Here is a 26703-nt window from a genome sequence, read left to right as displayed (position 1 = left end):
GCAACAAATCATTCATAAAAGCCTATTCGGGAGAAATCTACTGAATATTTAGAACATAATATATAAATAAGTTAGAAATATCCTTCCCAGCACTACACTGCAGCACCAAAGAAGGTAGCATTCTGCTTAACAGGTCTAAATAGAGAAGAAATGAGTACCTGAAAGACATACATTAAAATGTTTAAAGATTTAAAATAGCATGCTGCTCCTTTAGGAGTCCTTGGATTTCCATATCCCATGAGTTACCTCATAGAGCCAGTTCTTTTTTCCAGCTAGAATGAGTAGGAACCTGGAACACTTGGGGTGGTTTTGGTGGCATTTTTCAAAAACCCTCTCAGAGCTTGTAATTGTTTTCATTTACTTGTTTTTTTATAGTGCTTGGAACCATGTAAAGGCATTTTACCTTTCTTTCCCCACCATTTACTAGCATAATGCCATCACTTTTTTTTAAGTGCCCTTTATGTGGAAGGCAAAAAGCTGCCACCAATTCACCGAAGGTCTCTGTGGTCTTCAGAGAAGATACCTATGTTGCAGAACGGCTCTTGGCCATACGGCACAATAAATAATTTCCAGTTGTTGCCATGAATAGAGTGTAATCTACATGAATCATTACCCAAAAAGATTGTTCCGAGCATTTTGATCTAGAGTCATCTTTAGTACCAGAATCATGAGAACAGTACTTTGTGAAAGTGTGGAATTAATTCCAAATGGCTGCCTTTCAGATGCTTAACAAAGCAATATTTTTCAGCCACGCCATTGTAAATGCTTTACCTTTGATAGAATGAGCTCTGGCTTTATCAGCTAACTAATAACAAGTGGAGATAGAAGAGAATATCCATTTAGAGACATATTTTTAGAAGAGGCAAGTCCTAAGTGTAAAGGAACATAGTTGACAAATCACTGGTTAGATTTACGTAATTCAATGGTATTATCTAAGTAAAAGCATAACACTCTCTTAACATTAAGTGAATGTAAAGAAAGTTCACAATTGAGCATTTAGATTGTGGAGGTTAACTGGTAGAGTTACGGTGTAGTTCATATGAAAATCCAAAACTACTTTAGGAAGGAATGATGGTTGTATTCTTATAACAACACTTTTGGAACAGAACATGGTATAGGTATCCATTGTCAAATGGGCTTGTATCTCACTACCCGAAAACCTAGAGCGAGCCACTAAAAAATAAATAAAAAGCTGTCCACCAAGACAGATGCTGCAATGAAGCCTTAAAAAGTGGGCCAATACGTTTTATAACATCAAATGAAATTCTCAAAGAGGTGGAGGGATTTTTGCAAGAGGAAATGACTTCTTTAGGCCTTCCAGAAAGTCTTTACTTGTGGGAATCTTGAAAAAAATGGTCTTACGTTTACATGTTCTGTACACTGTGTTAACACCAAATGGACTTTGATAGAAGAGTACTGTTAACTGATTTGAGTGAAATATAACAAATAGGATAAAATCACTTCTGGGCAAGTGATGGGATTGTGACTTTTCGGTTTAACACACAAACCAAATCTTTTCTATTTCAATGAAAAGGAGGTTCTTAGTGGATTTTATTTCAAACTATTTTAACTCGACTTTACAGGGCTGAGGCAAATTCAGGTGACCATATTGTCTGATCCAAGGATAAATACTGCCAAATTCAAGGATGTTAAGTTTGTATGGAACAACTGATCTTGTGATCTGGTCAGGAGGCCTAATTTGCAAGGAACCTCTTGTGTGGCTTTACTGACATCTGTAGAAAATCTGGGCACCACTAATGCATGAACCATTCAGGAGCAAGCAAGGTCATTGTTGCTTGGGAGTTCCAAAGATTCTGCATGGGGAATAATCAGTTTAGCAAAAGTGCATTGCCCAAAGAGAATAGTTTCAAACTCCTGGATGCAAAGTCTCTGGATTTTTTGGCTTAGAGAAGGAGCAGAAAGATCTACAGTTAGCTGACCCCATTCTGCAAAGATTATCTGAAGGACATTTTCATTTAAAACCTAATTGTGTTTTTCTTTGCAAAAGACCTGATAAGGCTGATTGATAATTTTGTGTTCCTGGCAGATGGATTTCTTTAACATTTCTGGCTCTGGCATATGACCATATTTAGGGAGGCAGCAGAGACAAGAGTCTCGACCTTGTTCAACTGTTCCTCTTAACTTTAAATAGCTGCTATGACATAGAGACACTCTTTTCTTGTGTAGGAATTACACATAAAGATTATCTGAATGGGCTCCCCGGTCAGATAGGGCGGTGTAGGAAGTTGGCTCTGTATGCACTATTTCAAAGTAAGGAATAGTATGCACAGAGTCCAAGGGTTCCCCTTAGAGCTAAGATAGTGGCAAAAAGAGATAATTCCAATGCTCTAATTTGTGGTTGTGTGGTCGAGCAGTAGCCTTATCAAAGGAGTAGTGTTAAGCATTTGTTGTACACACACAGGCAATAAATGAGGATCACACACTCAGAGACAATTCCAGGCCAATAGGTTTTTGTATAGAAAAATATCTTTTCTTAGTTTATTTTAAGAACCACAGGTTCAAATTTTAATACTTCAAATGAAAGGTATTGCAGGTAAGTACTTTAGGAACTTTGAATAATCAAAATAGCATACACAGTTTTCAAATAAATCACATATAGCTATTTTAAAACTAGACACAGTGCAATTTTCAACAGTTCCTGGGGGGAGTAAGAGTTAGTTACGGTAAGGTAAGTAAACCACCTACGGGGTTCAAGTTTGGGTCCAAGGTAGCCCACCGTTGGGGGTTCAGAGCAACCCCAAAGTTACCACACCAGCAGCTCAGGGCCGGTCAGGTGCAGAGTTCAAAGTGGTGCCCAAACCGCATAGGCTTCAATGGAGAAGGGGGTGCCCCGGTTCCAGTCTGCCAGCAGGTAAGTACCCGCGTCTTCGGAGGGCAGACCAGGGGGGTTTTGTAGGGCACCGGGGGGGGGGGGGACACAAGTTAGCACAGAAAGTACACCCCAAGCATCACGGGGGCGGCCGGGTGCAGTGTGCAAACACACGTCGGGTTTCCAATGGAAATCAATGGGAGACCAAGGGGTCTCTTCAGCGATGCAGGCAGGCAAGGGGGGGGCTCCTCGGGGTAGCCACCACCTGGGCAAGGGAGAGGGCCTCCTGGGGGTCACTCCTGCACTGGAGTTCCGATCTTTCAGGTCCTGGGGGCTGCGGGTGCAGAGTCTTTACCAGGCGTCGGGATCTGGGAAGCAGGCAGTCGCGGTCAGGGGGAGCCTCGGGATTCCCTCTGCAGGCGTTGCTGTGGGGGCACAGGGGGGCAACTCTGGCTACTCACAGTCTCGTAGTCGCCGGGGAGTCCTCCCTGAAGTGTTGTTTCTCCACAAGTCGAGCCGGGGGCGTCGGGTGCAGAGTAGCAAGTCTCACTCTTCCGGTGGGAGATGCAGTTGTTTTAAAGTTGCAGTCTTGGGTGAACAGGGCCGCTGTCCTCAGGAGTTTCTTGGTCCTTCTAGAGCAGGGCAGTCCTCTGAGGATTCAGAGGTCGCTGGTCCCTGGGGAAAGCGTCGCTGGAGCAGTGTCTTTAGAAGTGGGGAGACAGGCCGGTAGAGCTGGGGCCAAAGCAGTTGGTGTCTCCGTCTTCTCTGCAGGGTTTTTCAGCTCAGCAGTCCTCTTCTTCTTAGGTTGCAGGAATCTGAGTTCCTAGGTTCTGGGGAGCCCTTAAATACTAAATTTAAGGGCGTGTTTAGGTCTGGGGGGTTAGTAGCCAATGGCTACTAGCCCTGAGGGTGGGTACACCCTCTTTGTGCCTCCTCCCAAGGGGAGGGGGTCACATTCCTATCCCTATTGGGGGAATCCTCCATCTGCAAGATGGAGGATTTCTAAAAGTTAGAGTCACCTCAGCTCAGGACACCTTAGGGGCTGTCCTGACTGGCCAGTGACTCCTCCTTGTTTTTCCTTATCTCCTCCGGCTTGCCGTCAAAAGTGGGGCCGTGGCCGGAGGGGGCGGGCAACTCCACTAGCTGGAATGCCTTGGGGTGCTGTAACAAAGGGGGTGAGCCTTTGAGGCTCACCGCCAGGTGTTACAGTTCCTGCAAGGGGGAGGTGATAAGCATCTCCACCCAGTACAGGCTTTGTTAATAGCCACAGAGTGACAAAGGCACTCTCCCCATGTGGCCAGCAACATGTCTCGAGTGTGGCAGGCTGCTAAAACCAGTCAGCCTACACGGGTAGTTGGTTAAGGTTTCAGGGGGCACCTCTAAGGTGCCCTCTGGGGTGTATGTTACAATAAAATGTACACTGGCATCAGTGTGCATTTATTGTGCTGAGAAGTTTGATACCAAACTTCCCAGTTTTCAGTGTAGCCATTATGGTGCTGTGGAGTTCGTGCATGACAGACTCCCAGACCATATACTCTTATGGCTACCCTGCACTTACAATGTCTAAGGTTTTGCTTAGACACTGTAGGGGCACAGTGCTCATGCACTTGTGCCCTCACCTATGGTATTGTGCACCCTGCCTTAGGGCTGTAAGGCCTGCTAGAGGGGTGACTTATCTATACTGCATAGGCAGTGTGAGGTTGGCATGGCACCCTGAGGGGATTGCCATGTCGACTTACTCGTTTTGTCCTCACCTGCACACCCAAGCTGGCAAGCAGTGTGTCTGTGCTGAGTGAGGGGTCCCCAGGGTGGCATAAGACATGCTGCAGCCCTTAGAGACCTTCCCTGGCATCAGGGCCCTTGGTACCAGGGGTACCAGTTACAAGGGACTTACCTGGATGCCAGGGTGTGCCAATTGTGGAAACAAAAGTACAGGTTAGGGAAAGAACACTGGTGCTGGGGCCTGGTTAGCAGGCCTCAGCACACTTTCAAATCAAAACTTAGCATCAGCAAAGGCAAAAAGTCAGGGGGTAACCATGCCAAGGAGGCATTTCCTTACAGGAGGCATCTGTGACTATTGTCCGAACAGAAGGATCCTGCTGAAAAGGCATGCCTTACAAGAGATTGCTGATCCTGGGCCACTATGAAAGCCATTTTTTTGCTACTTTCAAAAGTTGGGGTTTGTCATCTGAGTTGTCCTTTTATTAAGACCACTGATCATCTGCACATTGCTGACATGGTCCCATGTGCAGTCTTGCCTTCTGTAACGTCCTTTCTGGTGGATACTCGAACTAAAGATTCCTCACTTTAGAATATTCTCCAGGGGCCAGACTGGACATGGAGAACTGTGCGTTGCTTTGCAGCTCCATGCAGACTCCATACGATCCCTGAAGTGACAGAGAAAAGCTGCATATTACCACCTCTTCTGCGCACTGACATTAGTTTCTCAGCTTTTCACTTTCCGCTCCCTGATACGCAGAGCATAAAGGATTATTGGTAACAGTGTAACAGTGTACTGAATACCAACTTGTGACCTTTTTGAATGGATATCCAAACTTACAGAGCGCACAGCCACTCAGTGTCTCAGCGCTACAGGCAGATGCAAACTAGAGAACTAATCATTGCAAGCTAAATAGATGTTAAAAGTGGACATTGCATGGAACAGGAAACCCAGTGAGGAATCTGCGGTTACATCCACAAGAAAAAGCATTACCAAAGGTAAGTAATTTATTCTGATGCATACGTCTAACTGCAGAGTCCTTATCTTAAAATACATACCAAAGAATTACCAACCCAGGGTGGAGGTTCTGTAGAGTGGACTCAAGCCAAAATGTCTTGCAGAACCAAAAAAGTGAAGTGCCCTTCCAAATGCACCTACCTATCAAGCCAGTAGTGCTTCATGAACATATGCGCTGCACCTACGTGCCTACGTAGCAGGTATCAAGGTCAGACACCTCTTGTGCAACGTAGTAGTAGCAGCTTTGTTCCTGGTAAAACAGGCCTTCAGGCTTTTTGGGCCAGCTTTGTGGCCACTGCAAAGCAGATCCTAATGCAGGGGGGCTATCCTCCTAGACAAGGTCCTCTTCTCCACAGCCTTCCCTTTCTTTGCTCCGGAGAACCTTAAAAAAAAGTTAATTGCCTACTTGATTGTACTTGGGTCAATTTATGTAAAAGTTTAAAGTCCTTTTGGGGTTTAACAGATTGTGTCTCTCCTTCTCTTTCAAGAGGTCAGGGGGAGTGCAGAACATTGGTTAATTGACCATCCAACATGGAAAGCAGTCATGATGTTTGGAAAGACTGCTACCTCCTCAGCACCAATTAAACTAGAAAACTTGTGGTGTAGTGCGGTTGCTGTGCGGTCAGGAGTTTACTCATGAGACAAGCTGACGTAATCGCTAAGAGGATAACAGACTTCAATGTAAGAAGCAGCAGCAAGTAGCTATGCACTGGCTTGAAAGACATGCACATGAGGAAAGTCAAGACCAAGTTAAGGTCCCAAAGTAGCATAACAAATGGTGTGGGAAGAAATATGTGTGTCAAACATTTAATAAATCTCATCACAACAGGTGATTTGAAGAACGGAGGTTGATCAGGAAAACGTAGAAAGACAAAAAGGGGCAACAAATAACCTTTTACAGTACTCACTGCAAGGTTTGGCTAAGCTAAGAACAAAACAAACAAAAGGATGTCCAAGAACTTGGGCATGCAAGGGTCAGTACCCAGGAACCACACCAGGTTACCAGCATCCAGCCTAGATGGATTTCGTGGTGGGATTTGGAGGCAAAGATGAGCTCTACCACCTCAGCAGATCGAAAGCACTCTCAATTTCCATGCATCCCGGTGTAACTTGCATGATTTGGGCGGTGGTTTCCATTGCGCTGCAAAGACAGAAAGTCCTCTTCAAGTGGTTGCTTGATTGGAAGACAGATTGAAATCATCAGTAGCGCCAGGCATCCACTCTTCTGTGCCAATCTAGAGCCAACAGGATGCCTTGGTCCAGGCCATTCTTCAGAACTCGGGCAGGGTGTGTAATGGTGGGAAGGCGTACAGGAGTCTCTTGTTCCATTCCAGCCAGTATGTTTTTTTAAGTGGGTGTGAGGAGCTTGAAGAGTGCTTGTTTAGGGACTAGAAGCTAGTGGAGGTTTTTTTTTTTTTTGGGGGGGGGGGGGGGGAAGACTATAGTCTGTGTGCGAGTCAGGCTGCTAAATTTTGTAATAGTCCAGCTTGATGGTGATGAGCCCTGGGTGGCAGCTCTGTGTGTGTTGACAGGAAGCAACTTCAAGATTTTCTTGAGCACCTTGAATGTGTGGAAGCAGGAGGTGGTGACTTTGTTCAGTTGGACGTCATGGGGAGTTAGTTCTCAACTACTATTACAAGGTCCTTTGAATGGGTGGCCTGGTGTGGTGTGGGACTAAGTTTAACAGACCACCAGGATGAGTTCTATAGTGAGGTGCCTTTGCCAAAGATTACTACTTCTGTTTTGTAGGTCTTGAGCTTGAAACATTTGTTTTTCATCCATCTAGCAACATCAGTCATACAGGCGGAAAAGTTGTTACAGGTGTTCGGTGTTTTGTGAAAAAGAAGAGGATGAGCCGAGTGTCACCTCTGTAGGAAAGGACGTTAATTTGGAGTGAACAGATCATGCCGGCGAGAGGGGCCATCTGCACGATGAATAAAATGGGGCTAAGTGATGACCCTTGTGGAACTCTGCAGATGAGGTTAGCGGCAGCTAAGGTGAAGTGAATCACACTTACTGATTCAGAGCTGTCTGTTGGGAAAAAGCAGATTCAGCAGAGTATGGGGTCATAAAAGCTGTCTTTGCGGAGGCATTGGATGACAGTAAGTTGGGCGACTGTGTTGAAGGCGGCAGATCAATTCAGTATGACATGGGCAGCAGTGTCTCTATTAACCATGATCAGTTGGATATCATCCGCGGGAGCAGTAAGGGTGGTCTCAGTAAATCCATTAATTCACGTGCTCATGAATCCGGGCTGAGTTGAGTTAAGGAGGTGGTTGACGTTGGGGTGTATGGCTAGCCATTTGTTCATGACCTTCCTCATGACTTTTTCCAGGTTGGGTAGCGGGGAGTTGAGCCGGTGGGTGGATAGTGTTTTCAGGTTAGCTCAAGGATTCTTCTTTTTTTAGGAGGGGAAATACTGTGGCATGTTTCCTGGAGTCCAGGAAGGTGGGTGTGTTGAACAAGTCTTTCAGGATTGGGGTGAGGGCTGCACTGATGGGGTCCACTGCCTTTGCAAAGCTGTGGTGAGAGGAGGAGTCCAAGGGTGATCCAGAGTATTTGGACCACATGGTCGCTGCAGTTTCTTATGTGGTGGCAGGGGTGTCTTTTGGGTGTTTCCTGTGAAGGGTAGGAGGGCTGCAAGGGTGGCTGTGTCCAGTTAGGGGCTCAAGGTTGTCTTGGATGCTGCTGATCTGATCTTGCTACTGAAAAGGGACAGCCGAGTGCAGAGGTCCTGTGAAGGAATGACACTGGAGGAGCTTGCTGCTGGAGAGGTTAACTCTTTCACAATGGTGAGTATTTCCTTGGCAATATTGGTGTTCCTTTCAATTTGTTCAGTGAGAGCGAAGGTTTGGTTGCTCTGATTTGTTGGTGGTAGCGTCTGAGGGCTGAGCTGTAGATTATCTTGTCAGTGTCGTCCTGGTTTTATCTCCATATGCGTTCTAGTTGCTTGCAGTGGTGTTTGGTGAGTCTGAGCTCTTCTGTAAAGTATAGGAGATGATCCAAGCATTGAAGTTGGATTTGGATCTGGGGAGATCGTTGAGGTGTTGCGGTCAGTGGTGTAGAAGCTCTGAGGAGAGAGTTTTTTTTCTGAGATCAGTCAATGAGTGTCTTTCTTAGGGTGTAGTGGGCAGAGATGTGGAGTTTGAAGATCAGGTATTCCTTGTTGCTGTTGGTGCTTGCCGATGTGGTGGAGCATTGGTTCTAATCTTTGAAGACGATGGCAAGTCCGCCTCCCGGTCTGTCTGTCCTGTCCTGAAAGAGGATGGATAGACGCTCTGCTGAAATTTGTTATGGAATGAGAAGGATGCTGGGTGTGCAGGAAGAAAAACAGTAGGGTGTAGCCTGTTTGAACTATCCACAAGACCTATTTGTTGGATGTGAGAAGTGCTGAATCCTGTACCCCACTGGCTGGGCATTTGCTGTTGAAGCCATTTTCCAGGTACCAGTCTATGACATCTGGTCACTCCTTGTTAACAGGCAGGCAAGAACATGGTTTCGACCAGGTAACTATCACAGTATATATGAGAGTATCATTAAATGGGAGAAGGAGCTTAGATGTCAGCCTATACTGTAGAATTCCATCAAAACATTTGTTTTAGTCTCAATGGAAGGCAGCTTAATGCTAGCACTTTAGCTATCCTCCAAACCACCACTGCAAACTAGACATTTTCTTCTGTTGGGAGCCTGTGTGGCGAGTCAAGTTCTGTCTCAGGGGAGGTATGAAGCCCACTGGCTTTCTGTAAATAAAGGCATTAATGTCATCAGTATAATGAGGGGTGATCAGGAAATCCTTCTCACCATTATTCTCATGAATATCCTAGGGTACACCTTGCTCCAAAACAGGGTCAGAATGAGAGCCAAAAAAAAAGAATGGAGACTCTTCTGAGAGTGTGAAAGTGGTGAAGACACATGGTTAGAACCAGAATGCATGAAAATAAGTTGTGTAATCTCAGTGTGGCAACAGTCAAGCGCGGGGTGATGTTGGCTCAGAATCTGACATCAGCGTTGGCATTGTATCATCAGCCAGTGGCACTGACATCGAGGTGGTCGGAATCAGCGTGAATCTCGGGACCGGGTGGAAGCTCGTACTGGAGTTGGTACAGGCCTGGCAATGGGTCCCAAGGGTGCAGACCGCTCTGTGGGTGGACCTGCCTACAATAAGTCGACTGAAGAACCCTGTAGTTCTGTGGGGCCGAAGTTGCACAGAGGGAGCTGGAAGCGCACTGAAAATTAACAGCATGATTAAAGTCTTGATCTGCTATTGGGAGACGACGGCACAGGAGACTCAGGGCGCATAAAGACCAACTGAGTAATAGACTCCATGGACAGAGAACTCAATTGGCACCTTATCTTTCGACTGGGAACAGCAGGTTGAGGTAGAGTCTCAATTCTCTTTTTTATGCTTGCTCTGGGCTTTCACTTCGATTTACTTGAGGTTTTCGGTGGGAAGTGGAGCAGTCTACATGTCTAGTCCTCCAAAGAGGACTCGGGCTGGGCCTGCAACTTGGAGTGGGAGTGAGATCTACGCAAAGGATGCAACCACTTCTTGTGTTTATTGACATACACATTTGCCACCAAGTCTTGGAGAACCTTCGGGTGCATTACAGCACACTTATCCCATCACTGAGCCATGTCCTGAGCTCAGGACCAAAGGCACACCTTGTGCGGGACATGACCAACATCTGCTTTCTACAGTGGCACTACAGGTTGAATCTCGTCATTTTCAGTAAGGACATCGCTCCCTAGTACACTATAGAAACGCTCTACGAATGATCAAAAGACTGACAAGTTGGCAGTAGGGAACAGATCAATTTCTGAATGTGGGGAAAGTAAGGAACCAACATCAGCATACAGGAGTGTCACTTACATGTGTTTTCGTCCCATAATTAAGGGGTGGTAAGGGACAAGCGTGGAGCTGCATGGCACCACCTAGCGGCATGCAGGAGCACTGTCACAAAATTCACCAGATCCAGTCTGCTGCCTGCAGGATATTTTAGGGTGAGGAATCTGCAGCTAGAAGTATCCATCAGAATATGCAGGATGTCTAATGTTGTTCATAGATAGAAGATAACCTGTTCAAGGGATGCCACAGATTTTAGAAGGAGTACCTGTAAAGCCAAGTGGTGCAACAGATGGATTGTTGCAAGTCCTGCATCGCCTTCTGTGAATTGTGTACTTTGTCAGTCAATTGTCCAGATATAGGTAATTTAATATCCTCTGTCGACAGAGATGTGCTGCCCCTACTAATAGGCACTTGGGAAAAGTCTGAGGGGCAGACTTTAGAGCAAAACGTCAAACGGCATTCTGAAAGTGAGAATTATCCACAACAAAGCACAGAAAATGTGTGTTTTTATTGAAGGAATGTAAAAATAGGCACCCATTAGGTCTACAGTGCAAATCCAATACCCCTCTTTGAGATGAGGAGCAATCTGAAGGAGGCCTAACATGAGGAACGTCTCTCGCTTTAGATAAACTTGTTCACAAAAAGCAGATTAAGGTTTGGTTTGGCCTTAAGGCTTTTAGGCATTTTTGTGAACCAGCAAATATCTTGAATGAATGTGCTTGCAGAAAAGCTGGAGTGGCTCTACTGCTCTTTTGGAAATCAGCGATGTTGTTTCCTTGTGTAGTTTGGTTAGGTGGAAGTTTGCATAGAGCTTTGATAGTATCGCAAGTGAAGGTGCTTTGAAACTTTGTGGCGAGCCGTTATTTACAATAATTAGCACCTATCGGTCAACTGTGATTTTCTACCACTCTTATAGATTTGGTGTTATGGCACCGCCTACTGCAGTTGATGACAGAGGGGGGTGGGGGAATAGGAAGTCATTGTTTGCTCTTTTTTTGGGTGGGAGGGGGTCTCCTGGATTAGCCAGAGGGCTGATTTTACAGAAGGGTTATTTCTTGATACTCGTATTTGATTGTGCAGGTACCTTTGGCCCTGAGGGTGTTGCTAATGTTGCAGCTGTTGGTAGAGCCGAGGGGACTGAATCCTCTGACAACAGTACGTGCAATCTCTCTGCCTAAATTGCTATTTGCAGACTCCATGTCTCTCCTCTAGATGAACAGCTTTGAAAGTGTCAGTCTACTTTTTCATTCTCTGCATGTCTTTTTCATTGTGGGGGCCAAAGAGAGTAGAACCTGTAAATGGCAGTCCCTGGATGTTAAAAACAGGATATTGTGGAGGCTCTATTACATGATAGACCCTAGGTGTCAACAGGTTCTTCAAAGTAGGAGATTTCAACATATGTCTTGTCACTTGCATAGGCCTCAGTGGAGAAGGTGGCAAATTGAGAAGCTACAGATGTGCCTGAAAAGGGCCGTCTGCTGAAATGATAAAACAAAAAGGTCTAACTGGGATGGGGATATTCTTAACTTCTACTTAGGTGTCAATTCGTGTGAAGAGCTTGACATTGAGAATATTTAAATCTATCTCTGGGACACAGAGTAATGCTGTGACAGAGTGGTGTCACAACGTCAACTGGTGCCTCAACAATCGCAGGTGCCTTGATGTTGAATGGCATGCCATCAACAGCTGCAGTGATGTCCAAATGACATACGGCGAATGTGACAGCAAAGATAGTCTTAAGAGTTTCAAAGACATAGATTTGCCTGTTGCCGAAGGACGATGGTGAAGTGCCATCAACGCTGCTACCGACTCTGCCCTTGATAGCAAGCAACTCCGCGCCAATCCCTTCACCAACGTTAATGCCTTTGATGTCAAACTGGAACAACAATGACACTGTTTTTCCCCTTCTTTTTGCAATTTTCTCTCCTGGATCTCCCCCAATGGAGTCCTTAGAAGAGTAAGGCACAGTAACAGTACAAGCCTCGTCTCTCAACTTCTCTGGGCTTCCCTGGAAGCCTTGCCTCTCAACTTCTTTTCCTTTGGTCTTGAGGTCTTTCAGCTTCCTTCACAGCCTAATGCCTCCTCTGTCTCTTTAAGCTCTTTCATACATTGTTTTGGCAGAATTTACACTCAGTGGCCAAGTGTGAAGCTGGAAGACAGACCACACAGACTCTGTGAGAATCTGTGACAGCTTTTGCCCTTCAACAAGAAACACATTTCACAAAAAGTGAAGGCATAATGCTGAGTAATGGTGGAATTACAAATTAAAAACACCTATAAATGCTTTCTAGCATCAAAGTGTCAAATGAAGTTTTAAAAAAAAGTAAAATTTCTAACAGGATTTTTGAGAATAAACAGGCACAAACCGACCCAAAATGCTTCAGGAGCCCACTCACACGAGCCGGAAAAAACAGGAGCAACTATATGAAGAAACTGGGAACAAAAGGACTCAAAGGTGAAGGGTGCTATTTTAGCTCTCTTAAAGCACACCAATGATCATCTTGTTTCACTCTCTATTTAGACATATTAATCAGTAGGCTCTCTTCCTAAGTGCTCCAATGCAGGGCTTCTTTATATATCATATGGTCTAAATATTTGGAAACTTAACTGAAGAGGCTTTTTGGGGGCAATTTGCTGGAATTCATTGTGCTGAATTCTTCACGCTCTCACAAGCATGTTATAGAACAGTGTTTCTGGGCTGCCACACATAGCGGGACCTATTCTAGACTTTTAAATCAAAGAAAAGCCTATGATGCAAAATTGTACATTTAATGCTATGAACCACAATGTGACTGTTTAAGGCAGCGCTCCACTTCTGTAAACAGGAAAGGATTTCTCTTACCTTCATGGAGTGAATCATTTCTTTGGTGAACCGATATGGGTATAAAATGTTATGTATTTTCACTGAAAGACTGGTGGCCTCACTGCTGCTTACATCCACTGCGACCTATAAAAACAAAGTCATATCAAATGTAGGTCTAGTAAGTGTCACAAGAAAATCCATACTAAAAGGTGGACATAAATATCATACTACATTACCAACATGGCCAAACTCTGCTACTAGCATGTACATTCCCCTTCCTAGCACACACAGTGAGAAGAAAGCAGCCAAAAGTACAGGTCACTACAACATAGAATATAGTTTCATTTAATCACACTTTATTGCCATTTTGTGGTAGGTAACAAAGATGAAACAAGGCAGGCGCCATCGCATACAGTGTGGATATTCTCCGCGCATGTGGTAACAAGCAGAGCATATATACATTTAAAGTATAGCTTACAATCTGTGCGAGGTGTTGCATGTTCCCAGAAGTGCTTGTGTCTCGTTAGTTCCTGCAACAGTATGTTGTAACAGTGTCAGTAATCGTAATGTTAATAAAAAGTGAAACAAAAATTCGAACCCCGCTCCCATTTGCCTGGCCAGCTGCTGCCCAATTGAGATGCTACAGATGTGGTCTTGTAGTGCCAACGTCCTGAGTGAAACAAGAGGTATATGTAGTAGTAGGGGTCCTCGCTCGGGCCGATGTCTAGGGCTGGCACACAGAACAGCGGCTGGCTGGGTGTCGTGTGGGTCCGAGGAGGTGTGTGCAAAGTACAGATATTGTCATCGTGGTCAACTCTGGTGTGGCGGAGCTTTCGCAGTCAAGATTCTCACCTCGCTTAAGGTAATCAGTAGAGTAGACCCTCCTGGGCTCCGGCCACCTCCCTCGAGACTCTCACGTTTGTCATCTCTCATCGGGGTTATACTCTCATATTCCGCCCAACTGGTGAGGTCGCTACGCCATCTCGCCAACAGTGAGCCCCTGGTGTTCTTCCAGTTCATGGCTATTTGTCTCTTGGCTAATATCAGTGTAAGGTCTATAAATTTGGTAGTTACCTTGAGCTTGGCTGGTCTAGGATAAAGGCCCAAAGGGCACACCGAGTGCGACAGTTCTAGACAGCGGTAGGTGATGCTCTTAGTAAATGTCATTATGTGTGCCCAGAAGCTAGTGAGGTGCGGGCACTCCCATACCATGTGTAACAGCTCAGGTCAGCATCTGGGGCACTCAGCCTGGGTAGTATTGAAATATTGGTTTATTTTGCCCGGTGCGAGATATGCTATGCGTAAGTACGAAAAAATTAACTTAAAAACAGGTGTTCCTACCCACAAATCTCCACAAGAACCACCACACTAAATACTTTACACACTTTGCTTGTGTCCGAAAGTCCGAGACACCACGTTTCTATCCTCTATTGAACCACCCAATTGGAGATGCCTTACTCGTCAGGACAGGCACGGGCTAGATGGGAAATAGATATCGGGTCATCTATTACAGATGAAAAATGGCTCTACTGTTGTAACCAAACGGGGCGCATTGCCTCGAGTAGCGGATCACGCATTATTATACATCATAAATTCCTACAGAGAATGTCCTGCAGCTCCGTTAGGCTACACCACATTAGTTTCTGTCCGGATGATTGCTGCGGTAGGTGTGACCAAACTGGGGCTGATTTTCTCCATCTGGTCTGGTCCTGTAGCCCTATTCAAGCAGAGTGGGGGGAAATTTTCTAGGCACTCACTGAAATGGTGGGCAAACACCTGACGCTTACTCCCCTCACAGCCCTTCTAGTCCAGTACACACTGGAAAGAGGCATGTTACAGAAAGTTTGTGACACTAGGCCTTCTCCAAGCGAAATGCAGAATAGCATGCAGATGCAGATGAGGATGAGGCAGAGAGCCTAAATTCAAGAAATAGCTGTCTGACTTCATTTATTGGAAAGACCAATTAACTACCTATGCTGAACTTCTAACTCCACAATCCCGACCTAGAGATATATGCGATCCACTGCTCACCTACCTGCTTCATATCGAACATGAAGCTGATGACATTTAACCACAGGCAATTGAGAACAAACATCTCCCTACAGACCTTTACCACTTCATCATGGACATTTGGGTTATCGTGATCAGCTATTGGCACCACATAGGTTGTAGATTTCCTATCCTCTTTCCCCACTCTACACTCCCGAATATCTGCTGCGATAATGCCCCCGGGAATGGTATCTCTAGCCTTTCCAGACACTACTCAGTTGGCTGGCCTTGCTTTCTCCCAACCATGTAACTGAACCCCTGCCAAAACGATGCACTGCGTGCGATATGCATAAGATGTACCCTTACATATGATATGTCACAATCTTTTGATCTGACTTTTTTGCTTCTGTTATGTATTAGTTATTGCTTGTTACTAGATCCGTAAAACACTAATAAATAAATAAAACGGGTGTTGCGCAGTACTCAGGGGGGCCTTACACACCGGTGGTTCAAATGTGATGACAACAGGAGGAACAGGGGCATCCCTGCCTTGTGCCCCGCTTGACACAGTAAGCATTAGAGATCACCCCGCCAACGCTCACTCTTGCCATGGATGAAGTACATAACAGTTCGCTCCAGTTGATGAAGCCCCTGCCCAGGCATACTTTCTCCATCACAGCAAAAAGATACTCCCAGTCTAAGCTGTTAAAAGCTTTCTTTATGTTCATGGACATCACAACTGCCTCGGGATTCAATTGTGGGGCTGCCAACAGGAGTGCCATAACCCTCTGGATGTTAAAGGCTGTATTCCGCTCTGGTATGAAACCGCCTAGTCTGCGTGGATATGCGCATATAGGACAGGAGCCGCATGGGCAGTATTCTGACAAAGAGTTTGTAGTCAACATTTAACATCGACAGAGGTCTATATGCTGCGACCTTGTGTGTCAGAGGTCCTGGCTTGATCAGGGGTACAATCAGCATCTCTCTCATAGTTGGCAGCAGGGAACGAGTGTCTCTCGCCAACTTATACACCTCAAGGAGTCAGGGCACCAATAAATCTCTGTACGTAGCGTAAAACTCCAGCCGGAGCCCGTCAGAGCTTGGTACATTACCCCGGACCATGGCGGTAACTGAGTGATTCTTAATTCGCTAGTAATAACTGCCCCCAATCTCTCTGCTGCATCTGGGGGAAAGGAAGGCATGTGCATCTGTGAGGTATGAGAACGTGGGTGGTGCATGGTCACGTCAGGGGTTTAGGGTAGTATAGTATTTCTCAAACAACTCATTAATTTCAAGCTGTCTGTATACTTGGTCAACTCTGTCATCCTCTAACTCTAGTATTGGGGACCCCGTCAGCGATGGATTTGCTAGCTAGGTCAACAGAGATCCTGATTTTGGGTAAGGTCCCCGTGCCTAAGGGTGCATTCCTGTGCTTGGACCTCATGTACAAGAGTTCTGTGGACCCTTTCCAAGTCTGCCTTGCACAGCCCTCTGTTCACTACTTCAAAGGCCTCCCATTCTATCAAATCAGAGAAAGCTGCTTCCACATTATCGGTTAAGTATTGACAAGTTCCCTCCCCTGTTGTGTGATGAAAAGCTGTGTCTTCCAGATTTTCACTTTTGAGTCGCCAAGTCGAGATACTGGATGGGGTCGGGACCCAAGCCAACATCGGGACTAGTAGGTTATGATCAGATATGGTACTAGCCAAAGAGACATCAGGCATTGACCGACTTAAGAACAACGCTTGTGGAGGAGAATGTTCTTTTGCCAAAGATTTCTGTTTGTTTGGACTAACAATCAGGAGGAAGGGTATGGAAGGCCTTTGTATTGACCCTGCTGATGGAAGCTGGGCCCACCAGGCTCCCTGGCGTGGGATGTTGTGTTAGGAAAATAAGGAGATCAAGTGCAGAGCAATGGAGACGGGCAATCTATTTACTGACAGGCAGTCCTGAACAGGGCTTGGTCAAGTGCTCAAAAGAGTGTTAGTAAGTGCCTTGTTGAAGGGTAACAGTGGCACCTGGACAAGTTGCAAACTTCAGTTAGTACATTCGTTTTAACTTCAATGGTCACGGTCCATTCTAGTCTGGCCCCAAGAAGAAAAAATATTTAAATTACGTACATCAAGCCACAAAAATACAAGACAATTTTATGGCAAGACAGGAGGCTAGTATTATGCATTACCTCATATTTACTATTTCCACAAGATCCAAAGTAGAACATTACTTGACTCATAATAAGAATTAGAACATTGGAATGTTGAGAGCTCCACTGAAAACAATGTAGTAGCTCTGGGCTTATAATTGCTGGTATTAGCTCAGAGCTCCAACATTCCAATGTCTGTTTTTCTGCTTCTTCCTTTTAAATTTAGAACATTCTACCCTTAGTGGGTGGAATGTTCTAATAGCCATATAGTCCTTCTGCCTCGTGCTATAACGGCTGATAAAGGCCCCCTCCCTCGTTATAGGCCCTCGCCTGCAGCTCGGGCTTATAACTCAGGTTAAAGGTGTTTAACAACTGGTATAGCCCTCAGCATAGGGCTATAATCTAGAACATATAGCCTATAAAGCACAGCAACATTTCCATCTTCTCCCTCATTTGTTTGCTGCTTCTGATCAGATAAGTATGGCCATCTATATACATCTCAGGTATATGCAGTATTGTTTGAATTTTTAAAATGGTGTAAATCCAATTTATGGATTTTGTTAAAGTATATATATTATGGATTAGGAAAAATATTTAGATAGGTAAGGTCATATTTTGTTGCAAGATTAAAACAGTGGGCAATTTTGTTTGAAAACAGTGGGTTCAATAAATGTATTTAGAGGTTAATATAAAGTAGGATATTGGCTATTTTATTACCTTTTTAAAAATGTGAAAACGTTCAGGATCATAGAGTGAAGCGATTCTGTTTGAGGCAAGATATTTGAAAAGCATGCTTTGTGATGCCTTGAATTGAGTGTAATAAGGGCTTATTTGAAGAATTTACTTCAAATGGAAGTTTAACCAGACGACCATCTTTAAAGTGGGCAAGCACAGAAATAGGCCTAATTTGTAATGGGGTTAGACCTTGAAAATCTTGCACGTTGGAGGAAAGATCCTTACACTGCAGAAACACGACTGGAAGATGATTAAACAAACTGTTGCAAGCGCACAGGAGCCCGTTTTTCACTATACCCTGTGAAATATAAGGTGTGCCAGTATCAATCTGGAGATTTTGAGCTAACAAAAAATAGAAAAATCTGTATTGAGAAGATTATAGGGTATTGTACTGTGTTGTCAGAATGGATGAGGAGCAGGGAGTAAGTGAAGAAGGTAGGTTAGGGTAAATTGTGAGGCAGGAGGTTAAGGATTCTATGGAAGAAACAATGAAATCCATATTTAAAAGCAGACAATTAGAAATATAGGGGACAATGAGAAAGAGTATCGGTCAATTTCGGAGGAGGATTTAATGAATGACGGACCAGGAGGTAAGTGTCTAAAGAAAAACAGCAGCACATGTCAATGGAGGAGGAGGCGGAGAGTTCAGGGAAAGGAGTCTCATGCCACTCACATAGAAAGGGTGTCCACAGTGACAAAGATATCCCTGCTAATAATGGGGTATTGGAACACACCAATTCAGATGTAAGCACCAGAGGGTGGGATGAATATTATTTGATTTGGAGGCCGATAATTTATCAGGAAATTAATTTGGAGATTTAAATGATTTGGAGTTAGACTAAAATATATTTTTTTAAATTAAAAGAAAAAAAATTGTAAAAGGACCCATTAGGTCAGAAAATATGCGCCCTAAGGAGGTAAAACATGCAAGAAGTTCCGATAGGTGGCCAATGAAACATGTTGCAGACTATATAATGTATAGAATCAGGAGGCCTCTAGAGAGAATGGAGAGAAATTAATCCTAATCTAGACCCAGAATTAATAAACTATCTAAGCCGGAATGGATCCAAGGAAACTATTGGAGCGTGCACTGAAACAATATGAGGATAGCTTATTGGACCTTTTAGGTCAGCTGGCACATTTATTTGATTTGGTAGAGGAGGCTTATGTCAATGGAAGTGACAAATACAGAGCTCCTAAGAGGTTGAAGTCAGAGGGCTATCTGTTGCCTTGGAAAAACCATTGCAGGTCTGAAAGGAGAAAGGAGGTTTAGATGCGCACACACCCACAATTGGGAGAGTTAGCTCGAAAGAAATCCTCTCAAGAGGCTAACTGGTTGTTGTTTGGAGAGGAGATGGTAAAATCCTGAGGCAAGTATGTCTTTACTTTTACAGCTTTGGACAAAGCACAAACTTCAATCAGGAAAGTTTTTAATGGAGGAAATATATATGGTAGGGCTGGAAGGAGAGGGCAAAGTACAGAGCACAATAATAATCAAGGAAGGGGAGTGTACAGAGGAAGTCAGTCAGGAGAAGGTTTCTACCCTAGTAGGGGTAGAGGAGGAAAAGCAGGAACCTCAAGTGGGAAAGGTCAACAGCCTACAAATTCATAAGATGTGTATGTGGATTATTACTGGTTTTATCCAGAGAATGGTGGGAGAAAGGTTATGACAGTTCTCATAGGAGTGGACCTTACACAAGATCCTTGGGTGATTGCTGCATTACAAGGATATTTGATAGAATGGGAACAGGAACCTTTTCAGGGAGGAGAACCAAGGGAGTTGATGTTCAATCAAACTCAGAAACAGGTTGTAGCAAGAGAAGTAAGTCTAAGTCTTTCATTAGACAAAGAAGCTATCGTGAACATTGTAGAAAAGGAAAAAGGTAAGCACTCTTTTTTGGTAGAGAAGAAAGACAAGGTTGCAGATCAGTAACAAATTTAAGAGATCCGAATCGCTATGTAACTTACCGCCATTTCAAAATGGAGGGAGTGCACATTGAGAAACATTTTACAGGAGCTGGTTTGGATGGTGAAGCTAGATCTTAAAGATGCCTATTTTACAATTCCAATAGATAAGAAAAATCAATGTTTGCTTAAGTTCAGGTGGGAACGTCAGTTGAACCAGTTCCAGTGTCTTCCATTTGGGCTTTTGTTGGCACCATGGCGCCTCACAAAGCTTTAAACACGGTGGTGGGCTTTTTACGACAACCGGATGTGAGAATGATTAAATATTTGGATGACATTCTTATCATGAATCAAGATGTTGCAAACACATTTGTGTAGAGAATGAAAGGCAGTTATGGGAGTTGCTGCTGTGTGAGTAGGCAATTAAGAGGATATACATATTATTAGCATCTGCGTCTTTAATAAGATTATGATTTTTTTCCCACCCTTACTGTGGAAAATCTGAATTTTATCAAAGACATGGAGGATAGCATTATGCTTTAACTTTTATTTACTACTTCCACAAGATCCAAAGTAGAACATTACTTGACTTATAATAAGGAATCTAGAACATATAATCCTTAAAGCACAGCAGCATTCCATCTTCTCCCTTTTTTGGTGCTGCTGTTTATCCACTTTTCCTCTGCTTCCTTCGATACCAAAATTGTTCCTTATGCATCTGAAAGGCTGGGATAATGCAAGCATCCTTGTCTTTAATAAAAATCACTATTCTCTGTTTCTCAAAACTATGAGAATTGACACTTTATGGCAAGACAGGAGGCTAGCATTATACATGTTCAATGTCTCTAAATGCATAATTTGAATCATGAATCTCAACGTTTTACAAATCAGCTGCTTTCATCACCTCCTCCAAGCGTGCCTCTGCTGTAAAGACCTTAGAAGCTATAGCGCCTCTCATCAAATGTGACTTAAACCTTCCAACACTCACACCAGACTCCTTCATGACCTCTTTCACGCATCTTGCAAAAGTAGATACACACACTGCCTTAAAGATTTAACAAGTACTAGGCTAACACATTAATTTTGTTCTCCTAATAAAACTCCCATAACTGCCTTTCATTCTCTACACAAATGTGTTTGCAACATCTCCACACTTTGATTCATGATAAGAATGTCATCCAAATATATAATCATTCTCACATCCGGTTGTCGTAAAAAGCCCACCACCGTGTTTAAAGCTTTGTGAGGCGCCATGGTGCCAACAAAAGCCCAAATGGAAGACACTGGAACTGGTTCAACGGACCATCCCACCTGAACTTAAGAAAATATTGATTTTCCTTATCTATTGGAATTGTAAAATAGGCATCTTTAAGATCTAGCTTCACCATCCAAACCAGCTCCAGTGAAATGTTTCTCAATGTGTACTCCCTCCATTTTGAAATTGAAGTTACATAGCGATTCCCATCTCTTAAATTTGTTACTGGTCTGCAACCTTGTCTTTCTTCTCTGCCAAAAAAGAGTGCTTACCTTTTTCCTTTTCTACAATGTTCACAATAGCTTCTTTGTCTAATGAAAGACTTAGACTTACTTCTCTTGCTACAACCTGTTTCTGAGTTTGACTGAACATCAACTCCCTTGGTTCTCCACCCTGAAAAGGTTCCTGTTCGCATTCTATCACATATCGTTGTAATGCAGCAATCACCCAAGGATCTTGTGTAAGGTCCACTCCTATGAGAACTGTCATAACCTTTCTCTGGATAAAACCAGTAATAATCCACATATACATCTTGTGAATTTGTAGGCTGTTGACCTTTCCCTCTTGAGGTTCCTGCTTTTCCTCCTCTACCCCTTTTAGGGTAGAATCCTTCTCCTGACTGACTTCCTCTGTACACTCCCCTTCCTTGATTATTACTGTGCTCTGTACTTTGCCCTCTCCTTCCAGCCCTACCATATATATTTCCTCAATTAAAAACTTTCCCGATTTGAAGTTTGTGCTTTGTCCAAAGCTGTAAAAGTGAAGACATACTTGCCTTGGGATTTTACCATCTCCTCTCCAAACAACAATCCGTTAGCATCTTGAGAGGATTTCTTTCTAGCTCACTCTCCCAATTTTGGATGTGTGCGCATCTAAACCGCCTTTACCTTTTCAGCAATTAGACCTGCAATTGTTTTTCCAAGGCAACAGATAGCCCTCTGACTTCAACCTCTTAGGAGCTCTATTTATGCCACTTCCGTGGACATAAGCCTCCTCTACCAAATCAAATAAATGCGCCAACTGACCTAAAAGGTCCAATAAGCTATCCTCATATTGTTTCAGTGCACGCTCCAATACTTTCCTTGGATCCATTCCAGGCTTAGATAGTTTATTAATTCTGGGTCTAGATTAGGAGTAATTTCTCTCCTTTCTCTATAGAGGCCTCCTGATTGTATACATTATATAGTCTGCAACATGTTTCATTGGCCACCTATCGGAACTTCTTGAATGTTTTACCTCCTTAGGGCGCATATTAGGCTTTTCCACCAAGAACAGATTGCTCACAAAACCCCCTCAATTGACTTCCTGCTTTCTCTATAGCAGCTTTGTCATGAAGCCCCTGACCTTCCTGATCCATCAACCTTTCTTCTTCTTTTGAGAACCTTAGAGGTTTCGGCCACCTTACCTGTGTTGGGTTCCCTACAAAATCTAACCAATAACCCTGTACAGTTTGTATCACCCAGGGATCCCCTGTAAACTCCATCCACCTGTCCAAAAACTGGGTGAGTCTGCCGCCCAATTTTTTTTGGATTTACAAAGGGTCTCTTTGCAAACATACCTTGTTGCCCTTGCCTCCTTTCTCCTGTATATCGTCCTCTTCCCCTCTGTCACTGAGGGTAGATCATGGTGTTGTAAAACCGGAGGGACTGTACCCACGGGAGAAAGATGCCCATGTAATTCCAAATCCATGGCCAGTAAGTCGACCCGCATTCTCCCGGCTCCACCAAAAACCTTTATTATATCCTTTTGTACTTTTTGAATTGAATTAACGGCACCTGCATATCTTGCTATCTCTTTGACAAATTCTTCTCCAAGCAACATGCCTTTTGCGTCCTGTCCTGACTCTTTGCTTGCCAGTTCTGCCAATTTCGGGCCAATTTTCATTAGGAGGATTTTTCTCCATTCTGCCCACAATGCAGCGTTCGTGTTTTCAACTAAACACGCTGCTCGCTGCACTCGCTGGCTTAATTCCACAACATTCACAGCCGATTCTTTTAAATATGCTTCTTCAGACATATCAAAGATCTTTGTTAACGGACCCAAAAAATCCAAAAGAAGATCCTGGCATCCTTTCTGACCCTTATCTAAGCCCCTTCTAGGGTCTCTCTCTCTTTTATATAAAAATGTCAACATCTTTGCATCCAATTCCAGAGTAAATGCCACCTTGTTTGCCAACAGTGGTCTCTCATCTTAATCTTGTTCTCACCTCATTAGGCATTTCCTGCCTAATCCAATATTCCACATACTCTGCCACATGTTGCTGTGGAACCCATTTTGGGGACAGAGTGGGTCAAACATATAATCCCCTAAGGGGTCTTTCATATGTTCACTGTCACCTGAGTGCTTCTTAACTTTCTTTCTTTCCAATTCCACATTCTCAGAGTCCTCAAAATCAGATGAACAAGAAATAACCATATCACCACTGCTAAAAGATTCAGCACAGGCCACTTTGTGATCCTTTTTCTTGGCCTTTATAGCCTTTCCATCCAACTCCAAATAAGTTTCCCTGTGGCCCTCTTTCACACAATGGTATCCTTTTATTTTAATATCCCTTTCTTTCTGTAAATTATTTCTCTTTTGAGTAACCTTTCCTCCTTTTTCCCCTACTGTTTGACAGCAACCTCCTCTACCAACAAAAACGGTTCATCCTCTGCCTTATTGCCAAATTTAGATTCTAACTTCTCCACACAATCAGTCTTTTCCCTAACTGGTTTGCCAAATTAAAAAAAGCAGCCTACTTACACAATCCTATACTTTATTTATCATCCAGACTCCTTTCAGCTGAGAAATCACTGTCCATTGTATTTTTAAAGTACTATCCCAATTAACATAGTTAATCAAACAACTTCTTCCTAATAATCACTCCTTCAATCTTCTCCTAATTACTACAATTGCCAGTACTTCCCCTTGTCTCCTGATACTCCAGTCAATGAGTTCAACTGACAGGAAAAAACGATCTCTCTATAGCCCAAAAGATGGATACTGAAGATCTGCATTATATTCTCTGCTCACAACCCAATTCAAAATGGCCACCCGTTTACTTCCTCTGCTACGGTGTTTGCTAACGATCATTCAGCACACAGCCCTGCTTCAGAATGTAGGCGAGTTTTTACTTGACTGAATCTTACATATCCTAAATGTATTATCTGAGAACACTTAACACTATATTTTAATCTGTGACCAAAAGGCGATCACCTCGCGTTAGCCTCCTGTATTCAGTGAGCGCGTGTTCTTCATGCCTTGATGTATGCTTAGGATCACAAGGGCTCCCTGTTCTGAAGATAAAACGCTGCGTTCTCGTCAGCATTCTATCACGCGCCTGCATACCGCATTCTTTGAATGCCTAACATCCATTGAGACCTAATATTTCAAACTGTAGCCTCACATTATTTCTTAATTAATTAACTAACGAAAAGGATGCCTAACTATAAACCTCACCGTACTTGTATTATATTTATGCTGTGCTTTCTGAAGCATTTAACCTTGTTATTAAAATTATATATATATTTGGACATTTGTTATTATGTCAGATCTTCACCTTAAACCAAATATTTTCCCAAATGTATCCATCATTTCTCAGTAATTTAACTACACTGACTATGTAAGCAAGATACTTCTTAGCTCTTCTGTGAGCAGCAACAAAGAAGGAAGATGACTGCCTTGTTTAGGATTATATAATGGATTGGAATGCTGAAGTTGTGTTCTAAATTCTAAATGTTAGTTCAAGTTGCTGCTGTGTTAGTTGGCAATAAATAGGTTATGAACAATATTGGCCTCCATGCCCTCCCATGAAATCATGATTCTCTATTCACTAAAGCTATGAGAATTGAAATTCTTCACCAGGAAACAAAGAAATTGTGTTCTGTCCCTCAACAGAAATCTATGTCTCTAAAGAGAGAATCAATAAGAGAAACACTAGAGTGTGGAAGGACCTTTAATGATCCGAGGGAACAATACTGAGGAAGAAAATCCTCAAAAAGCATAAACCTCACCAAGAGAATGATTTAAATAAAAAAAAGCATAAAACATCGACTCAAGTAAAAAAAAAAAAAAAAAAAAAAAAAAAAAATCACTAAAGGCATTTTAGGGAAAATACTGATGAGGTGCCAGAGACCCTGTGTTCAAATTACTGGCTCTTTAAAGGGGAAACATTAACTAACTTACACAGTACTGCAGCGCAATGTAGCATATCTCTAGAATAATAACCCCATTTCCAGCATTCTTTCCTTTCAAAAAAGGAAGAACTCGTGGGCTTTTCAGTCTTGCTTGTTAGAACTTGGTTTTTAATTCAAACTGGTTATATATTAAAAAAATACAGAAGCTTTGGCTTTTAGGTATGCGTCTGTTTTGAAAATAAATAAAATATTTATTTGGAAAGAGGCAGTGGTCTTAAAACAAAAAAGTGTTCCACTATCCTAGACCGAGGTGGGGCGATTCAATTTTTACGAGTTTAATGGAAACTCCCGTGATATAGATCTGTACTGCAGGAAATAACTAGGAAATGGCAGAAGCCACATAGTTAGTTGGAGCCACCAACTCTCATACATCTACAATTCAGGCTCAAAAGCTTTTTAAAGTATATGCCGACCTGATATCCAGTCCCATCCTTCAGGAGGACTACCTTCTCATAGCAATAAAGGAACTGGGACATTGCAAAAGGGGAGATGTAATAAGCCAAAAATCACACACTTCTCAAGCTGATGAAATTAAAAAACAAACACTTCTCAAGCTGATGAAATTAAAAAACAAACACTTCTGATGAAATGAAAAAAAAAACATCAAGCCACATAATATACGATATGACATGAACAATTCAAAATGAAGGGTCATGCCAAAAAAGATACTATACAAATATACCCAAGACAAATTTTAAATCAAATCACTCGAAAAATAAAAATAAAAAAAGGATCAAAGGAAAATTCCTGTTAACAACACATACTATGTGTTTATCAACTGAAGAGCTCAAAGCTTATGAGGCACTGCACACACATATCAAAGAGGAGATCAACACTCATTGACATCACACTATACAAGATGATCAAAACGAGAGGGGACACCAGGTGAAAACACGATCCTTGGAGAGATCAGGGGGACACAGCAGGCCATATTCTACATTTATTGGTTACAATGTCACACAATCCAGCTCCGAATTATGATCCAAGGAAAAACTTAGACTTCACTGCATCAGCCAACATTCCTCAAATGTAAAGGAATACATTTAACCATAATCAAACACGAACAAAATAAAAGTATAACAAATTAAGCAACATTTCTAGATTGAGGATGGTAGAACCACCCACAGACCTTAAATGCAATTGCAAATACTGACAACAAACAAATTCATTATAGCATGGAATTTGCCATGCTTAAATAGTCAGACAGTGGAACTAACCTTCCCCATTTATGTACTCCCTTGGAAAGCAGACATTGTGCTAACATGCCAAGTAAAGTGTACAGCTT

The 26703-nt window shown here is 43.1% G+C and overlaps 1 protein-coding gene across 3 annotated transcripts in view; it reads right to left on the bottom strand.

Moving 5' to 3' along the window:
- Positions 1–26703, bottom strand: part of MLH3 (mutL homolog 3) — a 156876-nt gene that overhangs the window by 64189 nt on the left and 65984 nt on the right. For all 3 annotated transcript variants that reach the window (XM_069208470.1, XM_069208471.1, XM_069208472.1), the window contains one exon: positions 13256–13360. In XM_069208470.1, the coding sequence (XP_069064571.1) occupies positions 13256–13360 (105 nt within the window). The remainder of the gene's footprint in view (positions 1–13255; positions 13361–26703) is intronic.

This window comes from Pleurodeles waltl, chromosome 9 (genome assembly GCF_031143425.1).
Source record: "Pleurodeles waltl isolate 20211129_DDA chromosome 9, aPleWal1.hap1.20221129, whole genome shotgun sequence".
NCBI lineage: Eukaryota > Metazoa > Chordata > Amphibia > Caudata > Salamandridae > Pleurodeles > Pleurodeles waltl.
Note: the sequence above shows the minus strand (reverse complement) of the source record. Positions and strands in the feature narration are given on the sequence as shown.